A 26,261-nucleotide genomic window follows, 5' to 3' on the forward strand; every position below is an offset into this window, starting at 1 on the left:
AGAACTGTAACTGACATCAGAATGGAATGTTCAGACACCTATCCTATTTCAACCATGAAAATAAAAGGAGCTTCGTAGTTTGGTAGCTTCAGGATTTGGCTCACACGGTATCGCTCTATAAGAGTGCGTGTCAACAAAGTGGGCTCACTAAATGTTACGGTACACTGAGGCCGTAACCGGTGTCGATCGTGCTTTTAAAGCTTTCTGTTCGCTCACATTTCACCAACCGCAGGTTTTCGATTGTATTTATTATTTACAGACCCCAGGTTTCGGTTTACATTCAAATGCAGTTTCATTCCTTACCGCAGGCTTGTTGTAGGGCGATAATTTGAATTTCCCTTTGTTATCATGAATGCCGGTATCGAATTGGCGGTGTTGCCAGGAGTACGTGGTATGAAAGTTCGGAACACCATATCTATATTACTCAAATGCTGTCATCTCCTCTTTGCGCATTTTCGGGTAAGGATTGGTGAAATGGTTGCCCTTTTCTAAGAACTAATATCGTGAGCCCCCGAACGCTGCTTTTACAACCGATATCACAGGATAATTTTGTTAACAGTGAAGCAGCTTCGGAAATGCTACATGGGAGCGAGGGTGAAGAAGACAGCCCGCGAGAGACTGGACGAAATGAGATCCGTCGAAGGGGCGAGCTCTGCCTCGCATTCGCAACAAGATGACGGTGAAGTCGCTCAGCACGGATACCAGCGGGCGAGCCACAAGCGCAAGAGGGCGTCGTCTCAAGCGAAGGAAAGTGAGTACTCGTGCTTTCGTCGTATTCTCACTATCAACAAATCTAGCACTGAAAGCTGTATCTTGATGTAGTTATGATTAGGGCTGGGCACAATGATTCGAGTACTCGAATCTGAATCGAGTATTAATTTTAATGATTCGAGTCGAGTAGTAGAAGACGATTTTTTTCGAGTACTGAAATTATACGCTCCTCGCAACAGAAAGTTAATTTACCAACGAGAACTATGGTTTTGATGCTATTTTCCACTGAGGAAGCCTTGAAAAATAGATTGGCCGTGTCGCAGCATGCGAGACATAGTACAAAGCTACGAACGTTACAGGAAATATCACATTTCCGAAGTCATGATCATCCGACAACATTGTCAAGAAGTGCAATGAAATCAATATGGTTGAAAAAATACCAAAGTATCTTAAATGTGACAGATAACAGGCATTATATTCTTTGTGGTGAAATAAAAGGTACATATTTGAACTTTGAAGCAGTATATTCTGTTGTGACGTCATAATGAGTGATACTCGAAACTCGACTCGACTCGAAGCGTAATACGTGATTCAGAATCGAATCACTCAGGTACTCGATTTTGCCCAGCCCTAGTTATGATGTGTAACTGTGAGCACTCAAACACCTACCTCGTCTTGCAATAACAATAGTCTTAATTTGGTAGAGTATAGGAGAAGGTACGAATTTTGTTGAGAATCAGTGCGCATTGGCATCATTGGGAATCATGTGTTTGGCCGATGTCGGTATAATACTATTTCCGTGGTCTCGGAGATGGCGACTCAGTTCTAAACCTGTGTTGGTTCTCGCAAATAGACATCACCTTCCAGCATAGCTTATTATGTGTTGGTTTTAAATTCAACAAGGGTCGGTATAATGCAGCTGCAGTACTTCTTGTTTGTAATGTTGTATAGGCATCGCAAAAGGCCACGAGTCCTAGTTGCTTCGCTACGAGTAAATGTTGATATAACTTCAGTGCAGCCAACGCTGATAAATCAGAGGGTGTAACCAGGGCGGAGGATGCATCAAGCGAAATATCTACTTAACTCCACCTAATCGTTACCTAACTAAGGGATCGATTGTCTGCACAGGACCTATCATTTGGAATGCATTACCACGACATATCCTTGAATTACCGTATTATAGATTGTAAAAAGATACATGATCATCTCTTGACGTCATATTTACACTATTACCCTACTTAGCCGAGATTTTGATCTTATATGTTTGCTGCTGTAAGTTAACTAGTATTTAATTTATTGATTGACATGTTACGGCCAGATCACGTAGAGATAGTGTGTAAGCTATACTCGTTTGATGCTGGTAGAAAATCTCCATCTTTTCCAGATTAGATTAAAATTAGAATTATAGCTGCACCCGTGTTCCAAATCAGATTACCGGCGTTTCGTATTAATCTAGAATTACCTAATTGTCCAAATCTGAGGTCGTATCGACCCTATTCTATCGGTAATAGCTGTTCTACTTTGCCAGGCACAGATCGCAAGCGAGTCACGGCCAAGGACAGGAAGGACCATCTCGCCCGCAACAATTCCTGGCATCAAACGCAAGCCTCCATCCAGCACACGCCGATGTACAGCCACCACCGCCAGGTCGGGGCGCGCATGGCCGCCGTTCCGATGGCTGTGGCCAATAGCGTTTACCGTCCACAGACATCGTGGCCGATAGGCGTTCCGGCCACGGATTCCAGCGGAAGACTGGGACTGCTGAATTACGTCGCCAACTCGAGGCCGCAGGGCGTTCCGGCTTTGGCGCCTAGGCGAGACGTGGTCGCTTCGTTGCATGCAGGAAACGAACACAGCACCACTGTCGTGGAAGCGATGGCGGCTCTCGGCATTCCGATACCGTCAGTGAAAAGGGACTCGCCGCACCGCGCTTGCATACCAGCGGCCGCTCTCACCTCGCCCAATTCAGGCGTGGCTTTAGACCAGCTCAGGCGGTCCATGGCTCTGATGGAAAAAGGCGACGGCTCTCTGGCTCCACCCGTCGATAAAAGAATTGGGAATGTACCAGGCACTAAATTCTCGCCGAATGGCAAATCGGTTCAGGCGCACGACCCGGCCATTTCCGACCATTCGGCGAGGCCTGGTCCCAACCCGTATCACAGCCCCGCTGTGGTCCAACGTGTAGCTAAAATTTAGCGACTATTTCATTCAACTGCCGTGTTACGAAAAAAATGATAAAAAAATTACTAATAAACGCGTAAAAACTAATCGAAAAAAAAAGCAACAGCCGTATGCAATTTTTGTGCGCATCATGGTACTGAGACGGACTGTCGGCGTTTCTCTGCTTGTCGCGCACGCGTCCTTGTAGCTGTCAATTTCATATCAATAATGCTTTTCGACACGGTGTGATGGTGCTTATTTTTTGTATTTCTGCTTTCCCTCGCGCGAGTTAGAACGACTAATTTGACTAACCTCGCCGTTTGCAATTACCGAGAATTACAGTGGGTGTAGTAAAATCGCAACTAATTTGCAGTCTGGTTTCGTGATTTTCGAGTACCGGGGGGGGGGGGGGGGGGGTGAAAGACTGAGATAGCCTTGCTTTGGTTCAGGACGTAGTCAGTGACGAATTGTTTCAATTGCAGCCATTCAATACAATTCCAGATCTACGCTTTGAACCCTGGATTCCACTTCACACAATCACTTTCAATCTTCGTGGCTGTAATTCGCAGAAAGATATTATAAGAAACAGTCAGGGTGCTTCAAAATTCAGCAATGCGTATTCTCACCGGTTATACGCTGGTATTTTCGAAGTAGCCATGAAGCAAATGGCAGGGACGAAAGGAGTCGAAACTGTCGTCTGTTGAATATAACTCCCATTTTAGCTCACATGGGTTAAGCAAAAGCATTTCGGCATATGGCAGCAAATTAAACAAAACATGTGAAATCCAGGAAAAGTCTCGTAGAAATAGACAAGAAATTAAAACGTGTGCGGTGGATTGAGGTATCGGCCAAATCGGAAGGTCAAGTCCAGATTTGAAAAGCATTATAAATTTATTAATACCTGCCGGAACCGCTATGCTAATATTTTGTTCGAATTTTGCTGGAATATGTTGAGTAACTGCTTGAGGTGATCAGCAGATCGGAGGTCAGTAACTTACTCCTGTAGTTATGATGTTGGACTACTCCACATAAGAGTTCTCATTATTTTAGGCATATAATATTTCATTTTTTACTTAGATATCACTGCTTGTAAAAATTTACCACGTTACTTCCAATTGAGAACCAACGACGGCTATATTCATTACGGCATATGCCGTACCCGTGAAGAGTTATTGTGATCTACGTAGCGAAATGCATAATCTTGCCAAACCTAACAGCTCGGTTAGAATGCATGTGGGTGAGGTCCAACAAAACGACATTGCGTGGTGCAAGTATCCTGTTGCCGTAACAGCGTGCTGGAGGGTATCACAGCGCAGATCATTCAACCGCTGCAGTTTCGCCAGCACAATGAAATTCCGAAATCTGTTGTTATTTGAATACGTAATCGGAGAAGCTGAACCAGACCAACGCACTCCCGTACTGTCGAACGTTTGACACTTGTCTTCGGTGTCGAATCGTCGTGTGCTACCGAAACAGTACGTAAATGAGTCATGTTTAAGTCATATCTATTCTTTGCGGGGCATGGTTTCTAAGATAGTGTAGGTAAATTTGCGTTACAGTTGCACACAACCTGGAAGGAGTTTCATGAGAACGCACGACTAGGTAAAACTTAACAAATACCCCGTTGTGTATAATCTATATATGTCAATTCTACGAAATACATCAGCCTATAGTCAAATTCGACTTGCGATCTGGGATTACAACTTCAGTCAACACTAAAAATTTTACACAAGTAGTCCTAATAATCGCTGGGTTGATAAGAGGATTATCATTCAAATTTCGAAATTATTTTGGAATATCACAGATCGGGCCTCGTTGGCCTTGGTACGCTCTATCGAAACAATTCTGAGAAGACTCTGTTCATTCCGAAAAAAACTTAATCTTGTGGACGCATTTTAATGATAGAGTTGATAATTGGAGAAAGGCGTTTCACGATTATCCGACATTTTCGAGACGGTCTCGGATTCAGGTAAACTTGCATATGATATAATTATTGCCTGATGTCGGCTGACCTTATTTCTCGATCTGTGTGGATCAATCCCGCATTTTAACGTATTTCCCTGTCTATTTAGCTGAATGCAGGGCTGTAACTGCCGCACCCCAAACCCCCCAATTAGGGGGCGAGCTCGAAGGGGGCATAAAATTATTTCGTGAATTAGCAAAATTATAGAGTATTTTTTTTAAATCTATGCAACTTCTTCAAAATGTTTACGCGCTAGGCGCGATTTCAGGATGTCAAATATCTTGATTATTGGGTATTCTTCCCCCAAGAAAAAATACGCAAGATTTATAGAAATAGGCATATCGGCGTTGGTCATTACCGCACCAAGATATATAAAGTTTTAGGCCATGTAACATGCGACTCCCATGAAGTGTGCCAGAACGCTCGGCAGCGAGAAAACCCTGGCCGAAAAGGACTTCCCTTGTGCTGACCGAAAACTTCGTTATATATACAAAATACATATAGCGTAGCGACCCTGGTGCGGCGTCAAGTACCTTACAGGGTTCGCGGTCGTGTTACTGGGCTCTGTACCTCGTCTCTCTGCGATCGCCGCCTGCTCCGCGCGCTCGTAACACGAAACGCCTAACCCGGTACACAATGCCATACGGTTATAATCAGTGGTGGCCTTACGAACGGGGGGGGGGGGGGGCTGGGCGAGACTTACCGGGGGGGGCCCTATAAGTATCTAACCGTAACTTCTGGGGGGCTTCGCCCCCCAGACCCACCTTACCTGCGGTAAGGTTTGGACAGGTGCTGGATTCGGCTATGTATATTATTGCATGTGTCTGAGGATAGACTACATCAAGACTAAGTAATTCTACCGCATGCAGAGACGTGTTGATCATCGGGGTACGGGACTTTTCTAACAAATGCAGAGATTTGATGATGATTGACACATCCGTACGGAATCATATTCTTGCTTGGTACACGGATTTCCATGTTTATTCGTTATTATCCTTAAAAAAAGCGCATAATCCGAATAGGGGGGGCCCTTCGACCAGGGGGGGCGGGCGACCGCCCACCTCCCCCACCCCAAAAGCCACCACTGGTTATAATAAGATTATATTCCACGACACAGACACAGTACTCAAAACAGCGTTTCACACTAGACTCATAAACTCACAATACATAGCGATACATGCAAACTGATAACGGAAGCACACGACCATAGCAATACGAGACACAGGCCTATACACGGCACACAAGTTCACACAAACCGTGTTACGACAGCTAGGCCTAAACCTACACCAGCAGCAGCCTTGCCATCTATGGCGAGGGACTAACTACGGGACAATATCACTCCATAGATGCTAGCGCAGCATCGTCTGTGATCTTTCCTTGCCCCAGTCAATCTATCTCAGTGGTTCCCAACCAGTGGTACGCGTACCACTAGTGGTACGCGAAGGTCTTCCAGGTGGTACGCGAGTAGATTTTGTTTTTGTTTTTCGACCGAAGGGAGTTATTAGTTCAGGTGAGCTTGATTTTAAGTTTTTTTGAAGCCATCGTCTCTCGCCATTCCCCAGCTGCTAATTTTCCCTTATACGTGGGAATGCGAGCAGGGATTTTCATTCCTGATGACTATCAAGCCGAAGAAACGAAACCGACTTGTTGCGCCCATACATGACTTTCGATGCGCTGTGAGCAAACGTATGCCACTCATCGACCAGCTAGTGGTAAATCAACAAATGCAGCCATATCGCATTAAATAAATTGACTTTTGTTGTGTGTTGTTATTTCATTATGTTGTTCTTCCTGTGAATGGTGGTGAAAAAACAATTCCATGCACCCCATCAGCCCTGGCTGATAATGCCTGGTTCAGGGGTGTCAAACTCAAATTGCATCGCGGGCCGGATCCAGGTCATGAAATCGCTCGCAGGCCGGACAGTCAACGAAATCCAAAATGTTGCCTCGTGCTATTGCTTCTCGCTGGAATACTTTATTATCAAGCAGGGATGGTGTGAACCTCTGGTAGGTTCAGATGCGTGTGAACGCGAACCTTTTTGAAAGGTTCTGTGTGAAGGTGAACGCAAACGTGAACCTCATGACGTCATTTTGCTAATTCAAACCTTACATTTTAGTGAAGTGATAGCCTATATTATTGCACACGATACCTAGCGACCTCTCGGGTCACATAATGCTACAATGCTGAAGTACATATTTGGGGTTATCAAACGATATGATAATCCCATCCGTCGCCTTGCCAACAATTTCTACAAGTAGGCCTACTTGTAAGGGAATATATGCTTACGTCTTAACGGTCTAGGCCAGACTGGAGAAAGTATTCGACGTCTGAGTATTGCTACGTTGATATTGAGCAGAGTGTAAAACGGATTTCTATACTTGCTACAGATATTACCCCATTACCAAGTTATACAGCAGTAGCCAACACCCCAATTGCACGGATTTGGTTTTTATGATACAATACTAGACATATGAAGTCAAGATTGGCCCAGTACGCCTGCCAGATTTTTTACATCAGACAACGATATCAATCTCATTGATTGGTTGAATAAGCATCATTCGCTGACTACCTACATGTAGTGTATTTCACTCATGATGATGTGTGATTGCGGGTGAAGCTCACAGCAGAGAGCTTGATATTTCGAGTAAACTTCTGTAGCAAAGCAAGTAAAATTTTTGAGATTGTCAAGGTGCATGCTCGTTTAGTGTTGATATTTTTATGCTGCCAACGCCATTCGTAGAGTGACGCTGTTGAAATGCAATAAATTTAAACTAAAGATGTTATGATGAAGTGAAAATTGTAATATATGAAAAAGGTTAACAGTGCAGAACCTACCAAGATTTGTTTGTGAACGTGAACCTCTAAATTTCCGAGGTTCACACACAGAACGCGAACGTGAACCTCACGTTAACACCATCTCTATCACCAAACATATATAGATAATACGCGGATCGTAGGGGTTTCATTCTAGCGAGTCGGAACACCGTTATTTGCAAGCAATGAAATTGGCGAAGATACGATGATTGTCCGGTTGAATACAGTTAAGAACCACTAAAACAGCGGCATTACCGGCGATACAAGTTGACATATTTCTGTGTTCCTTTGCTTTAGTCATAATCTGGCGTTAGCCCTGCGTATGCGTTGTGATGAATACAAGACATTTAACTGCCAACGCGGACGTTGTAATTTGGTTTATGACTGTGGATGTGATGGATAATTTTTTTTTTAAATATACTCAGAATTGCTATGCGGGCAGGATAAAATCATCTGGCGGGCCGGATCCAGCCCACGGGCCATATGTTTAACACCCCTGGCCTAGTTTAATAGCATTTGTTATTACACCTCGCATGGGTCAAATACGTGAGTATGACGTCATAAATGGTGGAAATGCGCGTTACTTATGTAGGTGGTACGCGAACACTGCATTAAACCTCGAAATGGTACGTGGGTGGAAAAAGGTTGGGAACCACTGATCTATCTGAACATAGATTCCGACAGGATACATCCACCTCATGCCTACAAATACAATGCCAACCATCCCGCAGGGAAAAATTATATGCCAGTGAAGAAATACCAATTTGAAATCGTGTGAGCTTTTAGTTTAGTACGTTTGGGCGATTCTGTATTTTTTGATATAGCAGACAGGAGGTCACGAAATAACATCATGCAATGAAGTCATACCAACGAGTCCGCCCGCCCGAAGATGTTCAATTGTTATTTACGGGCTCTACAGTTTCAAAGACACCTCACTCAGCTCTACCAGTGCAGAGAGGACAAGAACGGGCATGCCCAAAAATAGAAAGCCGAAAACTGAAATTCGAAGAAGGTTTAGGTTTAGAATTAAGAGCACTAAATATTTGTATACCGAAGAAAGAAGTAAACCCGTCTTCGGTTTTTGCCGAGCATGTCGCCGAGTTCAAGGATTTTAATTAAAGTCGGTATTTTGACAAAAACGCGAAACACTCGGTCAAAGGAGGGCGAAGTTAAGAGAAACTGCAAGCTTCGCTCAATATAAAGGCACACAGCAGGCACACATAGCAGGCACACTGCTCGGAAGGCAGCGACCAATAAAATAAGCTTTGTACTATTGCATATACATTTCAGTGCAGTGGTTCTCGAACTGGGGGCGTGAATGTGTCAGAAGGGTGGTGCGAAGCCGAAGTTTGATGAATTTTTTTTCGCGCTCCGCGCGATATACTCCCAGTTTATAGTTATTGCTGTTATTGTCCGACTTTGATATTTCGGAATTCTCTCATCAACAGCCATGATCTTCCATGCCATCAAACTATCCGTTGGAACTGCTAGCATTCTGGTTAGTGGCTACACTTTTAAATATTGTTTCGAATCATAACGGCAAATGGATATGTTTTAATTAACCGTCACTTTCTCATTACCTAATATCAACACATTCACTGCTGAGCAGCATTAAAATTTTAATTGAGAAACAAAATTAAAATCCGCTGGAGAAAATGGCTAAATTTTTCACTCGGCCCGCCAACGTAAGTTCTATTTCGCTTTTGGCCCGCGGAGAAAAATAATTGCCCACTCCTGCCCTAGACTCAAGTTTTTTTGGGGGCCTGACGAAGTGCTGTTTTGTTCCTGACAACGGGTATACAGCCGGATATGTTTAATTATTATTTAGGGGTCCTACCTTTTCAAACACACCTCACTCAGCTTTACCGGTAAATCAGATTACGTGAGCAGAGAGAGGACAAAAATTGATAGCGATATATGTGCAATTCCCGATCATATTGACCGATTCAGTCATGAATTATAGAAATTTCGCGGGTTTAGGCGAGAAAAGCTGACTCACTAAACGGACACCCAATGTAGATGATAAGTAGCGGTAAACAGCGTAAGACGTGGGGGGTCTGGGGGCAGATCCCCCAGAAGTTGGGTTTATCACCCTATGGGGGGGTCCAGGACCAACGTTTGGGGGGGGGGGCTGACGAAGTACTGTTACGGCCCTGGCTAAATGTCTCACCTTTGTTGACCTTTTTGATGCACTGCACGAAGCGTAGTAGACGAAAATATATACTAAGCCTAACCCAGGGGAATCCAACCTTTTTTATTATAGTAAACTTTAACATCTTCCCAAATAGACCCGTGAGTAGGTCTAGGCGGTTGGCGACGGTGTTAACCTTTGTTTCAGCACGTCTGGGCAGGATGGTCGAGGTTTTATTTAGTAGTCGCAGCTTACCAATTTTAGAGGTGGACCTCCATTCAAACGAAGGCAACATCAATCAATAATTAAATATTAATTCAACCAGTTCGAAATACCACAAGAATTGCCAATAGCAACATTTAGAAAACGCACTTTGCAGTTTCGTGAGCAACGCGGAATGTCAATAACTTTAACGTTTCCCAAATATTAACTCACAGCGCCCCTAACCCCCTCACTCCATCTTTCAACCATGAGCTTCAGGACCTTTGTTTCTGCACGGCAGACTTGGACAACTAGAAAATTTTCAGCTTTTCTGAATTAGATTAGAATTAGAATTAGAGCTACACAGTTTTTCCAAATTAAATTAGAATTAGAATTAGAGCTACACAGCATTTTCCAAATTAGATTAGAATTAGAATTAGAGCTACACAGCTTTTTCCAAATTAGATTAGAATTAGAATTACAGCTACTAAGCTTTTTCCAAATTAGATTAGAATTTGAATTACTCAGTTCCCAAAAACTTGGAAATTGAATGAAGTTGTATATGGGAAATGGTTACAGCAAAATTCAGTTCATATCAAATCACAGTGGGTGGCGCAAAAGGCCGTCAGGCGATAAGCGTCACATATTTTTGTTTAATAAACAACAACAACAACAACAACAACAACAACAACAACAGTGCATTCCCATACCCATGAGAGTTGTTAACTTCTGTACACCAAGCTTGGCTCGATTTTTATTATACTTTAATGAAATATTACTTCTTTTATGGTAACCATGGGCACCGCCCATGTTAGTCAGAACGGCGATGTACTAACGTAAAGTTTTAAAAACTAGAATGTTGTTCGCACACTACAAGCTACTCTAGCAGGCTATTATTCGTCATAATATCTACGATGACTGTGCGGTGTAAGTAAGGCGATGGCGGTTTGGCACTGGATTTCCCTGCGCAAGAGGAGATATTCTTGTTAACTCACTGAAATAGTGCAATATGCCTCGGACAAAGAGACATTTTCAGGAAAACAATAATTAGATTAGAACTAGATTTAGAGAATAGGGACATTTGACAAATTAGATTAGAATTAGAATTAGAACATAAGAACATTTTACAAATTAGATTAGAATTAGAATTAGAGCATCGAGACGTTTCACAAATTAGATTAGAATTAGATTACTGGCACTTCGCTCTAATTTAGTGAAATTAGACAACTAGAATTATCTAGTTGTCCAAGTCTGCTGCAAGGCTCTAAATCTTGTGATGACGAAATCCAGGCGCAGAAACCTATCTAAACTGGAATGTTCTGACGCAAATTGGTGCAATTCAAACTGCCTAATACTCTTATGTAGAATTCTGAGCAAGTGTATTAGGCCCTATATTAACGATCGAAAGCGGTGAGAAATATAGTAAAGAGAATTGGATTCACATTTAATTAAGCGTCATCGAAAATATCCTGCCGAAATGTCAGACCGGCGCTTTACATACCCGCAAGTGACGAGAAGAAATAAAAAAAAGATTCCTAATAATACTAATAATTAAATTTCTATATCGATTGAATTACGCAAGGAAAATAATGCATGACAATCGTCAACACTCCCTCCCCTCCTATTCGATTTCTCTAACATATGAAGTTTTTGTATTGATCTGGTGACAAATCCACGCGCCGTCTTTAACTCCAGCGTTCGTAGCTGCTCTTGTATGTGTCAACGCCCCTTCCCGTCTTCCAGTTCTAACTTGGTCACTAGCCATCAGCTTCCAGAATTCCTACGCAAGTGTTGGAGGTATACCTAGGATCCTCCTCGCCATCCGATCCGCGTACAGGGTGTGTGCGTGTGTCCGTGCCTAGAAGTAGGCCGTGCTACAAATCAGCAGATACGGAATCATAATAAAGTATATCGGCATGGTGTAAATTATTACCATGAATACAACAAAACAAGAGCAACAAAAACCATTGTTCAGTCACCGCGGCTTCCTAAATGCTACTTGTTGTGAATCGAATTGTTGTGAATCGAATACACCTCTTTACATCCAAGGCTTTTATTAACTAAGACAAACAATGAATAGAAACGCAATGGTTTTATACCCAGAACTACAGTAGATAATCAACCAATTAAGCAATAATAACAAAACCGAAATGAGACGATAGCGATCACCACACTACTTATAGTTTATGGATGTCAATATTTTTTACGTGTCGACATCAGCCCACTTTACTTTATTTTCTCGCGGTAGGCCTACCCCTCAGCAGTCCGATCGGCAACCCGGGTGAGAACTATTGCTTTATTGAATGGGATATTCTCATCAATTTACATATAACCGCGGTGTCTCACGTCGTTTCAGTATTTTAGAAATGACATGGCACCAAGTCCGAATATACCTAAGCATATATGCATTAAGCATCTACTCATTGAAATCACACGACCCAAATTGAAAATATTTGATAACTTGACCTGATCCCAACACTGTCGCATTGGCAGGTATAGGCCTAAGTAAGCCATGCTACTTTGGTGTTAATCTTTATTCGTCGGTAGTTTGTAAATGCTCTTTCTTGCTTTTGTCCTCTTTCGTTATTCATCGTATATTTTTCTGGGCCTTTTGTCGCCGTAAGAACACCGACACGGGAACGGGGAGCGCGGAATAACCTCCGTCGGCGGGACTTGAGTCAGGGCAGCCTGCGTAAACTATGCGCCGGCGCTCGCCACTACACTATCTCCCCATTGTCATTAGGTCGGTCTACATATACCGGGGATCGGCAACGACAGCAACCTTTCGTGTACAGAACGCTATAATATGTCAATGTCAAAATATTATCTACGGGCGTGCCAAACACTCTTAGTTTTGTCATAATTATGGTTTCAAGCAAAGAATCCCACCTATCGCTGGCAAAGGACTCGGTTAAACCGGTGGTTTTTAAAGTATGGGCCGCAATTTGGTAGAAATTTGAGTCGCTATTACCTCACCAGAGCTATCGTTTCATGCACGTGACATTTACTTAATTTCTTGCGAAAAAATTTGTCTCCAGACAGTGCTGCTCCCACAGATTACACAACCCTAGACTAAAGCACCCCAACAGTATCATGCGATTGTAGTATGCCGTTCTCTCATACTCAGAGGTGGTCAGTAACGAAGTACTTCTACTTTTTAGAAGTACTCAAGTAGTTTTCCTCTACTTCTGGTACTTACTCAAGTAGATCTGATTTTCGCTACTTCTACTTCTACTTCATAATATTTTGTGATCTACTTACTTACTTTTCGCTATTTTCAGTTTGTCAAGTAGAAGTAGTTTAATCCTTCAAACGGGAAGATAGCCTGAGGAGTTTCGGGGCTGTTTTCACGGAGCATCAACATTTAATTTGTTTAAAGCCCAGAATATTCGTCGCGCTTCGCGCGCAGTGGGTACGGGGTAACCCGTATGATATCACTATAGTATCGGTGAATATAATTTAGGTAGCGGGTTGGCATGGTTCCGTTCACACCGCATTGTCGCCCGTTGCCATGTCGAATATTTCATCACAGTATATACTATTATGGCTCATCATAACGTTTTTTTTGTATTATTCATGGTGTTTGTCGACTACTATGGTCATTTATACCAGGTCGATATTATTAATTTTTTATTCCATAACTGCCGACTTATAGCACGGCCCACTTCTAGGCTTTTTGTAAGACACCGCTTACGCGGATGAGGGGATGAGGTATACTTAGGTATATCACTTAGGTATAGGAATTCTGAAGTCGACCTCGGTCAGATTCGAACCCGCAACCCATTGGTGTTACAGCCGCGGATTATACCACTGCGCAATCTCGCCACTTCATCGTAACGTCTGAAAGTGATGTTACGCAATCTGGCATTTACTTATCATATCGTTATCTAGCAGTCCATGGCGTGCCCTAATCTGGAAAAGTGGACTCTTACTTTTTTTTAGTTTTAGAGCTGTTTTAGCATACCAACCTTCGAAATTTTCTGGACTAAAAACACAAAATGAATGCTCCGCTTTTAGAAGTAGTATTTATATTTCACTTACAATTCCTAGTATCATATAATTTGAGTACTAATTAATATCAGTTCTTTTTTGGATAAGAGGTTGAAGTATAAAAGCAAGTGTGGCAATGCCTTTAATTTTCGGAAATAAAACTACACATATGGCATTTTTACGATCCACCATATTTTTTATTAATGTTTATTTATCGCGCAAAGTGTTTACACCGTATCCTATACAACTTCTCCGTATTGCTCTTCGTCTAAACTACAGGCCTAATAAGGGGAGGGTGCCATACCATGATATTTTCTAAGACGTTATGTTCGGTTAAAAAGAGGAATAGTATCGCATTTCCATATCAATACTATTGTTTCCATCCCATGATGCGGACGAATGCTTATGTTTTCGAAAATTGGATACCTCCTGGTATGCAATCTATGCATCCATAAGGATGATAGCTCTGCACCTTTCGCATAGCTCAATTTGCACCTTTTGATAATCCATGTAAACGAATTACGATCGTTTTCACAACTACTTACTTACTTACTTACTTACTTGAGTAGATTTAAAGTCAGTCAATTCTACTTCTACTTCAAGTAGTTTTAGGTTGCTTATGAAAGAAGTACTTCTACTTGTACTAAAGTAGATTTTTTTTCTTCGCTACTTCTACTTCTACTTGAGTAGCTTTCTTGACTACTTTGACCACCTCTGTTCATACTTGCCATTGACTCATTTCCATATGTTACTCAATTGTTTTGAACAGCTTCTTTTGTTTTCGATATGTATATATATGTAGGGTTGCATTTAAAACAAGTGGTTGTTTAGAGCTACGTGTTTTATTGATGTTGAAAAGAAGGCTTGGGATAGCTGTGTAGATGTGGTGAATGGATTCTTGGGCAATAACAAGGAAGATAACTTTGCTGAACTCGTTGCCAATTTGGTAAAGTCGTATGGAAACATGGGGTGCAGAATGTCCATGAAAGTAGCCTACAAATGCTTGATGCTCACTTAGCCGAGTTTAATGACAAGACAGGAGCTTATTCAGAAGAGCAAGGGGAGCGATTCCATCAAGACATAATATATTTTGGAAGGAGATAGGCCTATCAAGGGCATTATAATGAAAGCATGATGGTAGAAAATGTCTGGGTCTAGGCGGGAAAGTGATGTAAAGTAGGCTACAAAAGAAAATCCCGCAAAACATCCCATTTTAGCTGATTTTATACTTGAGCTGTTTTAGCCTTAAATATTTAATTAGTTTTGCATTTAACATTTAAGGATGGTATTGATTCGGATACAGTTAACACATTTATGTGCAAATTTCCATGTACCAAACGCCCGTGCTTTGAGATTTGATTTAATAACAAAAATTCTAATTCGATGCCTATGTTATGCAAACTTATAGAATCAATCGGGATGGAGTGGTAGGCCGCAACACCGATACTACACTTACAAAATAGCTTAACTGCTCCAGATGCCGAAATACGAGCAGGAAGGACGACGGACCGACCGACCGCAGTTAAACTATAGATTACTAACCCCGTAGGTTAGTAATCTATAGTTAAATCAACTATATGCAGTTATTGCATGACTTTTGGACGGACTATAATCGAGTTCACTTATCAACCACAAGAGGGTGCTAGCTAGAAAGCTGCGCCAACTGCACAGTGCACAAACGTAAGTACGACGAGAGAGACCATGAATCCCCGGCGATACTGATCGACAAGGAGGTCTAATAGCAACAGAAATCACGGTGTAAATATGGTATGATTTTGGAAAAGGAGGGCTTTTTTCGTGATAAGATGGATTGAGGTCGGTAGATGACGAATTATGACGCCGACGTACCGTCAGAGCGACCGTCACAGCTGAATGCGTCGCTAAGAAAACATCTTGCCAACTGGAGGGTCTCGGTTATAAAGTATTCCCGTGTCTGAAAGGATGGCGCTGAACTGTTTTCGACGCGTCGCATGATAAGTGACAGAGGCTAGCCAGCGTGAATTTTCGGAATAGCCTGCGTTGAATTAGCATCTGAGAACTTTGAGAGCGCCAGCTCGTAGTAACGGTACCGCCACCGGTACCTTTTGTCGTATATGTAGGGATGTACGTACGGTACGTAATGGAGAATATACCTACTTTGTTCTTTTGAATTCTTTACTAGTTGCTGACGATTACCCCTGACGCGTGTCAGCGTCAGCCGAAAATATTCGGGTTAATTTCAATATGAATATACTATCCAATTGTATATTGAATTTCTGTACCTCCAAGAAGCTGTTGCTTGCCTGTGTTTGAAGGGTCTATATCGAATTCATTGAAAATAGCAGGCCTCATAGTGAGTCATTTCTTTTGTACTCCAAAGCGTTCGATTCCCTTGCCAGTTTATACTGTCATTAATGAGGTGAGGTAGAAGTCAACAGGTTACTTATGACGCGTATGAAAGAGTGTGGGACACACAATTTTGATAATCGAAATGCATGTACGTGAGATACTCTGCACGAATATACTGATTCGAAGGGATTCAGTGACGTCAGCTCCCGGGGATATTGCGCAATACCAAAATGCGGATTCTCATTGCTTCCTATTGCAAAGGGCTTGTGGGATTGGATTGCGTCACGGTGGAAGAGCAAAAATTGTAGCTAGTGAGTAAACGAAATAGTCTGCGCAATCCTGTGATAGCCCATACGCAAATTCGAAGGTTTTTTAGTCTGAAATTTTAACAAAATATCATTTTATGGAATTTCGGTGTGGTGAAATCGTCCTTCCTATCACGAAAATCTCTAAACTTGGAACCCTCTCGCGATAATGCATCATGGCGCGTCGTTGTACGAGCAAAATTTTGTAACTTCGTGAGTAAACGCAAACGTATACGCAATCCTGTGTTAGCCCGTATGCAAATTCGAATTTTCGAATTCCGAATTTTTGGAAAATATCATTTTTTAAGAATTTCGGTATGGTGAAATTCTAGTTGCTGTCACGAAAATCTCTAAATCTCTCACAATGCTGCATCATGACGCGTCGTCAATTTCATTTCTTGCGCTGTTGTTACGCCATCTTTTGATTACGGGCAGCGGCAACGTGAAGGAAGCAATATTGCGTCATACGTAACATATGTATATAATGCGCAACGTCCAGCATACGGAAACGGCAGTTTGAAGCTGTCAGTGTGGAAATCGCATAGCGTTGGTTTGCATAACTACTGCTGCACTGCACTACTTCCTCCCAAATGCAGGCTGCGTTAGCCCGCGTATCGCGTTGTGGCATAGCATAGTTCAATTTTAAAGCAAAGAAATCTGGCTACGATTATATCATGATATCTGTGGTAGCTGAACTGATGTTAGATGTTATATACGCTTGGATAGTTGAACCAGTTCGAACTTTGGCAATCCAATGTGTTTTACAGTTCGACAGTCGTAGCTGTCTCGAATGTAAAGTTATTAACCTTTTGTCCACCCACCTAAGCACTGCAAGAGTTCCGTATCGAGAAATGCTGGTCTCCTGATAGAACTTTATCATTTAATGCATCCTATAACAAATTTCAATCTTGTTCCAAGCGTAATCGGATAATTACACAGACATGATTTTAGTTTAACTGTTGCTGAGAGGCCTAGGACTCAGGTACAATTAGCAGCGTCATATCCGACAATTCTTTTAGTGTATGTTTCGCATGTTTTGGCGGTATACCTGGAGTCGGAGCAGTGAAAATTTCTTATAGTTTTCGTAGAATTTCGGCCGTAGGCGATTCGCAAATTCGAAATTGTCGCATGTGCGTTTTCGGTAATTTACCGCGACTGTTTTTGTGATTGTTTCAGACGTAACTCTGTAGATAAGTAACGCATCCTAACGTAGGATTAATCTAACGCGAAACGCCGATATGTCTTCACAGTCAGGGCCTCGCAAAAGCGTAGAAGGCGAGGCCACAACTGTGCTGCTTGGCGGCGCTCACGACCGCTCGACGCAGCCGGGACTGGAACTGCGATTTGAGAATTTGAAATTGAACCTGAAAGGGAAACAGATCCTGTCGGATGTTAGCGGATGCGCGAAGCCGGGTCAAGTTATGGCCGTGATGGGACCAAGTGGTGAGTGTTTGTGTATACATTATCTCCTTCCCACACAGCTATAGAAAGTACTATACGCTCGAGTTTCAGTTGTGTTGAAGTGCAGAAGTGGGAGGATCATAAATATTGGACGGGGCCACCAAATCCACTACTCTCCGCGTGTATAGAAATCACGGTGAACCGTATTCGCGTCGTTAGTATGGGCTCGCAACGTTGCACTCTGAACGGCTTTTTGTATCGCTGAGTAATACGATGGCGCGTTGCGTAATCTCGAGGAATGTCGATCGATCGCAACCTCGCTGACAATCGTCAGTTCTTTCGATTCGGTTGCGCGTTATCACAGCGATGACACTGCACAATCGCACAATAGTCCGGCGGTCACCCTCGGGAATTCCACTTGTGTAGCTGTGTAGCGGCGTGACTATCGAGTCTCGCGTGAATCACGCGTGAAACAGTCCGTCAACCGGCGCGAGGCTGCGACGCTTTTCAAGATGTGGTCGAGCAGCCAACGTCGCTACTCAAGTAGAAATAGACGGGGATTTTACAAGTAGAATTGGCGATTTCCAAGACGTGTCGAAACTGCTTCAAGTGGAACTATAGAAAATGAGAAGTATATTGTTTTATAAAGTAGATTTGATCGAGGTTCGCATAATTTTGACAGTTAATCAGTGGTTGCTACTGTCCAAATTGCAAGTCGCATCTCCACTGCTAGCGCAAAATTTCCAATAACTCTATGATCTTCGAAAAAATATATATTCAGCGGTTACTGTGGAGGCTATTTCACGAGGTTCTTATATCGTTTTTGCGTGTAATAGTGATACAAACTTACCCCAAAACGAATTTCTACTGTACAACATCAGAATTCGTTAAAGCAAGTACTTTTGCATGAAAAACGTTTTTAAGTAGAGAGGCGGTAGAAGGCTTAAAACATCGTCTCTCGAAAAGCTAGAAATAGAAGTTGCTGATCGCCTCCGCGCTTTTCCAGGTTCCGGGAAAACCACTCTGCTCAACATCATCGGCGGGCGCGTGGCGAGCACGTCTGGCCGGGCTACTATCGGCGGTCAGCCTCTGACGAAAAACTCGCGGCGCATGATCAGCTATGTACTGCAGGAGGATATCTTCTTCCCCAACCTCACGCTGAAACAGACCCTGATGGTAAGTTGGGTTCGAGATGGCGTGCGCAGGCACATATTTTAGCTTTCTTGCAACCTTGGGGTGTATATATAGTCGGTGTAGTCAGAATATCGGGAAGGAGAACAAGAATATGCCAAATAACGCCTCATGCTACATAACAGAAGAGGGGGCAGACAGGAACGAAGTGCTTTTACATTTAAGGAGTAGTAACGAAAGTTTTGACTGCTTCGACAAATTCTGCTTCTATTTCAACAGTTTGTATAGGCGTACATTTTATAATTCTGGTTTTGAAAACTGAACGTGGTGTTACTACTACACGCGGATCACGTGGCGAGGAGGGGCCTAGATAAACCTCCAACATGTGGGTAGGGATTCTGGAGTCGACCTCGGTCGGTTTCGAACCAGCAAGGCCGCAACCCATTGGTGTTGCGGCTGCGTGGATCATAACACTACGCTGTCTCGCCAATCGAGTTGTCATCGGTAATGTTGCGTTAGTCGAGAACACATCCTGAAATTTCGCAAGTGTGTTGCTGTCGTATTCATGATGTTTTGTCGACTACTATGGTCATTTACACCGGGCCGATATTCTTTATTTTTATTCCGTACCTGCCGATTTGTAGCACGGCCCACTTCTTATAGGCAGGCTTTTATAAGACACCGCCAGTGTGTGATCCATTGACCAAATCCAATTTTTGAATCTACGTTTTTCACTAGTTTCATACCATTCATTTTTTGCCATATACAATGTTAAGCAAAAGTGACTAAAACCACTTTATTAGGCCTATGAACCGCAAGTCGTCAGAAGTACTCCGAAAAAGTAGAGGAACCTCGTTAATGACTATCTCCGCATAGCAGATGCTATAATTGCAGTCTGTGCTATACTGGAGGTAGTTATCCGCGGCAGGCCAAATGTAGGTTAACGGCGGTGGGCAATGAAAGTGAAACGCATCGAAAAAGCTCCGTGTTGAAATTTAAGTTTTCTGCCGAGCTGCGTCTCCCGGAGAAATGGCCGCGGAAAGTGAAGGAGGACATCGTACAGGAAATTGTCGAGGAATTGGAAATGAGAGATTGCATGAAAACAAGTAAGCGATGCATTTGCCTCGATTATGCAACGAGCATCACGTTACCAACAGCGTGGCCGGGATGAAATTTTCGGTCGCACCGATTGCTTGATAACGGCATGACGCCGTGAACCCATTGTGACGTTTAATAAAACAGACGGCATGACAATGTCCAGGTAAAAATTGCTCGGGCGACAAAGGTGCATAACCGGGAATATAGTAATAATGTTCATGCTGTAACGGCAACATATCATTTTTAACTGCACAATATCTACGGCCGACCCGTAATTGCATTGCATCTAATAATATTATTATTATCACTCTAACTAGTGCGTGTCAAGTGTCCAAGTTGAAAAATATTTTCGATTTTAAGGCAAAATTACATTTTTGCGCTCTCGATTATGAAATGTGGGAAGTAGTCTTGTGGTCAGTCGCTTGTTATGAATGAAATTGTCATTAGAACCGCGTGAAATAGCCGCTGTATCACCGGTTCGGAATATTTCAAGCACTGTTACTACTTGTTTTTGCGTTAGAGTTTCGAAGATACATCTTGCAATTTGTTGTTGTTTGTGATATTCATGGTGTTTGTAGACTATCATTGTTATTTACACTAGGCCAGTTTTCTTCATTCTTATTCTGTAGCTGCCGACTTGCAGCACGGTCCACATCTAGGCTTTTACAAGACACCGCTTACGCGCTTAATCTTGCAATTTCGTTCATCTGCTTATAGTATGCGACCCCGCGACCAAATCCACTCTCCGAAACTTGAGTAGTTATGTCACTTCTACATCTAGTTCAGTGGAAATTCATTGCGTTACATCTACTTCTTGCTTGAGTAGCAGCGCTAAATACTTTGACACTCCCTCTGCTTGCTAATATGGCATTGTCGAACTTGATTTGAGCCAAATGATGGATATTAATATTCTCACCGTCGACCAAGGGCTAAGGCAGATTCCTCTATTCACGACTGAATCACGACAGAGCCATTGTGAATTTGACAAATTTGTAACGTTAATTATATATTCCTTGCAGTCATCGGCAGTGCCATGGTCAGAGGCCTGTCCGGGGGCGAGAAGAAACGCGCCAACATTGCCAACGAATTGCTGACAGACCCGGCCGTATTGCTGCTGGACGTGAGTATGTTTGCCGAGCCGGTGGCTTCGCGTGACTTGTCAGTTCGGAGATTGACGCGTCACAATTGATATGACTCGGTCAAATCAGCCCTTTGTACGCACCGGTGTAGTTTGTACCGGATGTGACTGTTGGGGTTTATTATGCAATGAATGTTTTTTATTAGTCTGATTTCGTATCAACCAGAGGTGGTCAAAGCAATCGTATCATGGGATTAAGTGTGGCTCGAATTATGAGTGGCTGAGCACTATTTCGTAAGCAGCGGTCTATCGATATTGTTGGTGCGACACTGCCGATCCCTATACTATCTTCGTAAATATGATTTATAGCTGATTCATCACTTTGGATTCTGCCGTGTTGAAAATAGAGGCACCGCGATGGACGTAAAATTTTATCTGCTGTTACGGTTTCAAGGAGTGCGATAGCGCGAATGCATTTTATTTTGGCTAGCATTTCCCCGTTTAAACCAGACCTTGCGCCGGCGTTACAAGCCGAACACATCCTTGCCTATAATTGAATGCGTGTCACTGTATTCAAAATGTACTCACTCCTCGGGGCGGTAGGCTGTGTTTAGCCATATTCATTTAGCCGTTTCTTCGAACAATATGGGGCCTGAGTCTCTTTTGTACAGACTGAATGCGCATTGTGCACTAATTTAGAATAGGTGTTGACGCGTATCTTTTTAACACCGTAACGTTCACGACTTCGTAATGCCGGATTCGGTTAGGTGGGAGCTTACATTTTATTACCGCAATTCCGTTACCGCGTATCGCTCCGCAATTGTACGCACGCACCACATAGGCTTCTTAAGTAGGGATCGTGTGAACGTGAGGTTCACCTTCGGGTTCTGTGTGTGAACCTCATTAATTTAGAGTTTCACGTTCACAAACGAACCTTGGTAGGTTCTGCACTGTGAACCTTTTTGATATGTCATAATTTTAACTTCATTATAACATCTTTGGTTGGAATCTATTGCATTTCAACTGCGGGCCACTCTATCCATGGCACTGGCAGCATAAAAAAATCAACACTGAACGAGCATGCATCTTGACAATCTCAAACATTTTACTCGCTTTGTTACAAAAGTTTGCTCGAGATATGCAGCTTTCCGTTTGTGAATATTTAGTGACTCTCTGCGAAAAGGGACCGCGTATAGAGCGCGCTGAACCGTGCCCAAAGAAACCAAGTTTACACCATCCATAGTCCGATTTTAAACGCCCCTCTTGTTGTGTACGTTTCAGGAGCCGACATCAGGTCTGGACAGTGCCACCGCCTACGGTCTGGCCAAGACTTTGAAACGGTACGCCACCAAGACTAACAAGACCGTGTTGATGACCGTACATCAACCTTCGGCGCAGGTATAGCTGCCGTGCACTTTCAACGAAAATCGTCTATTTACCCGATTTCCACAATAGTGTATAGCGTGCAAATCATGTAAACGACACTTCGTGGTGTAAAAGTTCGATTCCACACTCATTCCAATGGCTGAAAACTATAATCAAACACGCAAATTCTTATAGAAATGTACCCCAGGAGTGGGTTCAGATATCGTGCCCAACCCTAAGAAGGCGCGAAAAGGTGCAACACGTAAACATAACGCGGTACACACTTGGGATATGTCTCGATACGGATTGTTGTATCACTCGTTTTCACCCATTGGAATGTGTGCGAGAACAATGTCTGGTACCAGACAGTGTCTATGGCCTGATTTGCACCTTAAGGTATGGTAAATATACCTATATTCCGCCCGTGTATTTACAGTGTACATGTTTTTATTATGTCCGGGTTCACATGCCTGTGGATTGCGATCGATAAACGGCGAGCCGTTTAACGATAACCTCAAATCTCGAGTGGATATGGCTATCGGCACTTGAAACCGAAATATTCGCAGGCGGCTGTATCAGGATTACTTTCGTGGAAATTGATTTAGAAGTTGGCGCCTGCGTCCGCGCGGCCCGATTAGCCATGCGTGTGTTTCCTTTCAAAATTTAATTTCCTGCTGCGATGCGTCGCAAGGAAGGCATGTCGACGTCTGGTTATCCGAGTGATTTGTCGTCATCAATGAGCGCGGTCGATTCCGACATCCGTGCCACTGGGAGTGCAAGTCGACTCATTTTCCATTTTAAGAAAATGTCTCGAGTCAAGTCAAGGCAGTGAAAAATTGCGACTCGAATCGAGCATCGCGCGAGTTATTGCAACTGGGGCTGCATTTAAAACAAAAATCAATTTAAAACAGACATTTTTAAAACAACTCCCTTATTTAAAACGTTTTTTATTGTATTTTTTTGAAGCCATGACGTCACCAATATTCAATTGTGACGTCATAGTGGATTGTCATTGACAATTGAAAAGATAGGGTAAATATAGCTCCTTTGACGAGATATCTGTACTATTGTTGTTGAACCGACTATTTTGAGAGTTCTAATCATCTTATATCGATATACGTCGGCTATATCGGCTGGTAATTGTCCGTAGGCTCATACAACATGTTTTTTGGAAAGTATTTACACAATTATAGTATAATTTTACAACTTGAAAAAAAAACATTTTTTTTTAAAAAGGCCTTCATTTAAAACACTGTTTAAAACATATTTTAAACACAGTGTTGCAAAAACACCGTTTGTTTCAAATGCAACCCTAATTACAACTCTGACCGAACCCGACAATGTAAACAAATCGCAATTCCGTCCCAGATGTTCTTCTCATTCGACAACGTCCTGCTGCTCTCCAAAGGCAAAGTCGCCTACTACGGCTCGCCCGAAAACGTGCTCAGTCATTTCGCGAAGATCGGGCACGTCTGCGACGTGGTGCACTACAACCCGGCCGATTTCATACGTGAGTAACTGAGTATTGATTATTTTACGCGCGCCGGGTTTCGGATCTGACGCCGCTAACCGGGTTTCGATCGCAGTGGACATGGCCAAGCTTGAGGGAGAGGAGATGGCGGATGTGCTGAGCGAATGCAATCAGGACAGGTGCAAGAATCCGGATTGCCCGATTTTGAAGAGTTCGCTGTGCTTAAAAGAGGGTAGCAGCTCAGGTGCGTGTTCGAGATTGGCGGGAAATGAAATAGTGACCTTTGACATGCGGCCTGTAACTCGGCTCTAGATATCCCTGATATTTACCGATTCTTACTTCTACTGTGAATACCTAAACACACCTATTCCGACTCCAGCTACGATTCTTGTTATTTACTTCACATAACCTCGACCGGGCTGTTCAAAAAAAACTTTTTCGTCAGATTTCACAGGCTACTTGAAAATTAAAATTTATATAAGTTTGGATTTGAATAAAATAGTATTTACGGTGACCAACTCTTTAATTATATTTATTATAAAATCATGGAATTGGAAATCTTTCTACTGCAATAACTTCGCTTCTAGTGGTTGGAACTGAGCCAAATTTGGTGTGCATTATCTCTACTGAAAGCCTAACAATTTTATGGGGTTGACAGAAAAATTTTGAAAATTGTTTTTTAATGATAAATTCAAAACTTTCCACTGCAAGAAAATCGCGTTTACTGGTTCGAATTGAGCCAAAGTTGGTGTGCAGCGTTGTTTTCACCAACCTAACAGTTTTATCAAGTAGCCAGTGAAATCTGATGAAAAAGTTTATTTTTGAACAGCCCTACCCGACACCATCATTCCTGTATATCTGCTCAGAAAATGATACGTTTTATTACATTTTAGCGATCACTATTACCAGAAGAATCAACATATTTCTTCTAATTAATAAAATTGTGCTTTTACAAAGAAATTAAGTTTGCAAAGGTCCGCTTACGTGAAATACTTCGTAACTATTGTAACTGCAACCACACTTTATGTGACATTTGAGAACATTTGGTTGGATTTTAAAGCAGTTGGAGTCGAAATCGGAGCATTTTAACGAACTCCAACCCCATTACTCCTGTGAATCTACTCAGGAAATTATACCTATGTTACATTTTAGTTATTACTGCGTTTGATTTTTAATTTGACCTTCAAATGGAGCTTGATGAAATTTCGCGATCGGCTGGCTGATTTTGTCGTTTTGTGCTGAAGTTTTATTAAGGCATCAATATAGCGTGCGCTCGCCATACTTTTCATGTTGAAATCAACGGGTTTCCATCATATTCCGGTATCGGTAAAGGTGTGCTTAACTCGATGTCTGGCCAGTTAGCGGTTTTCACGCGATCGTCATTGCCAATGCCATTTACTTACGCTTTATGATTGTCAAGCGTTGCTACGTTCGTACGCGGAAATAGCTTGTACATTTGTACAGGTTGATGTCGACAGCGGTTGGCTTCTAGCTACTGATCTCATGTATTGTTTCGCAATAATCCGTTTCAATTACTAGGAAGATCCACGTTTGTCTGGCGGAGTCACCGGATTATTCGGCGTCAGATCTCAAAGATGAGCCTGGCGTGTTTGGTCTTTTCAGAATCGGTTTACGTTCTGGGCCCGGAAATCGAAATACTAATGATGTCGGCACATATTTTCGATTTTAGATTAGTACAGAATGCGCATAATATGGGATTACTGCATGGGATTTCCGTTTAAAATCGATAAGTGCGTTCCCAGCTTTGCCGTGCTATTTCGGATGTAAGTCATGAGTCCTGTTATATGGCGTTATGATATCTTGCGAGGGTAATACGTTACATCATGTACTTCGGATTGTAGCCTTACTAGCCGATCGGCGTAGGATATACATTTAGAATTAAATAGTATATTCATATTGAAATGAACCCGAATATTTTCGGCTGACACTCGTCAGGGGTATTCGTCAGCAACTAGTAGAGAATTGGAAAGAACATTGTATATCAACAATCGTATCACAAAATATGACGTCGATTGTTGATATACAATGTTCTTTCCAATTCTCTACTAGTTGCTGACGATTACCCCTGACGAGTGTCAGCCGAAAATATTCG

The 26,261-nt window shown here is 42.5% G+C and overlaps 2 protein-coding genes across 4 annotated transcripts in view; both read left to right on the forward strand.

The window, feature by feature from the left end:
- The window catches only part of LOC145448143 (uncharacterized), a 72,474-nt gene extending 69,231 nt beyond the window's left edge, over positions 1–3,243 (forward strand). For all 3 annotated transcript variants that reach the window (XM_080326469.1, XM_080326468.1, XM_080326470.1), the window contains 2 exons: positions 560–751; positions 2,240–3,243. In XM_080326469.1, coding sequence (XP_080182595.1) covers positions 560–751; positions 2,240–2,907 — 860 coding nt within the window. In that variant the 3' untranslated portion in view covers positions 2,908–3,243. The remainder of the gene's footprint in view (positions 1–559; positions 752–2,239) is intronic.
- Positions 1–26,261, forward strand: part of LOC145448144 (uncharacterized) — a 107,512-nt gene that overhangs the window by 68,961 nt on the left and 12,290 nt on the right. The window contains exons 2-8 of the mRNA XM_080326472.1: positions 17,781–18,047; positions 19,012–19,181; positions 20,137–20,242; positions 21,254–21,354; positions 22,594–22,710; positions 24,046–24,187; positions 24,264–24,392. Coding sequence (XP_080182598.1) covers positions 17,843–18,047; positions 19,012–19,181; positions 20,137–20,242; positions 21,254–21,354; positions 22,594–22,710; positions 24,046–24,187; positions 24,264–24,392 — 970 coding nt within the window. The 5' untranslated portion in view covers positions 17,781–17,842. The remainder of the gene's footprint in view (positions 1–17,780; positions 18,048–19,011; positions 19,182–20,136; positions 20,243–21,253; positions 21,355–22,593; positions 22,711–24,045; positions 24,188–24,263; positions 24,393–26,261) is intronic.

This window comes from Botryllus schlosseri, chromosome 10 (assembly GCF_051294905.1).
Source record: "Botryllus schlosseri isolate E-star chromosome 10, Bs_hap1, whole genome shotgun sequence".
Classification (NCBI taxonomy): Eukaryota; Metazoa; Chordata; class Ascidiacea; order Stolidobranchia; family Styelidae; genus Botryllus; species Botryllus schlosseri.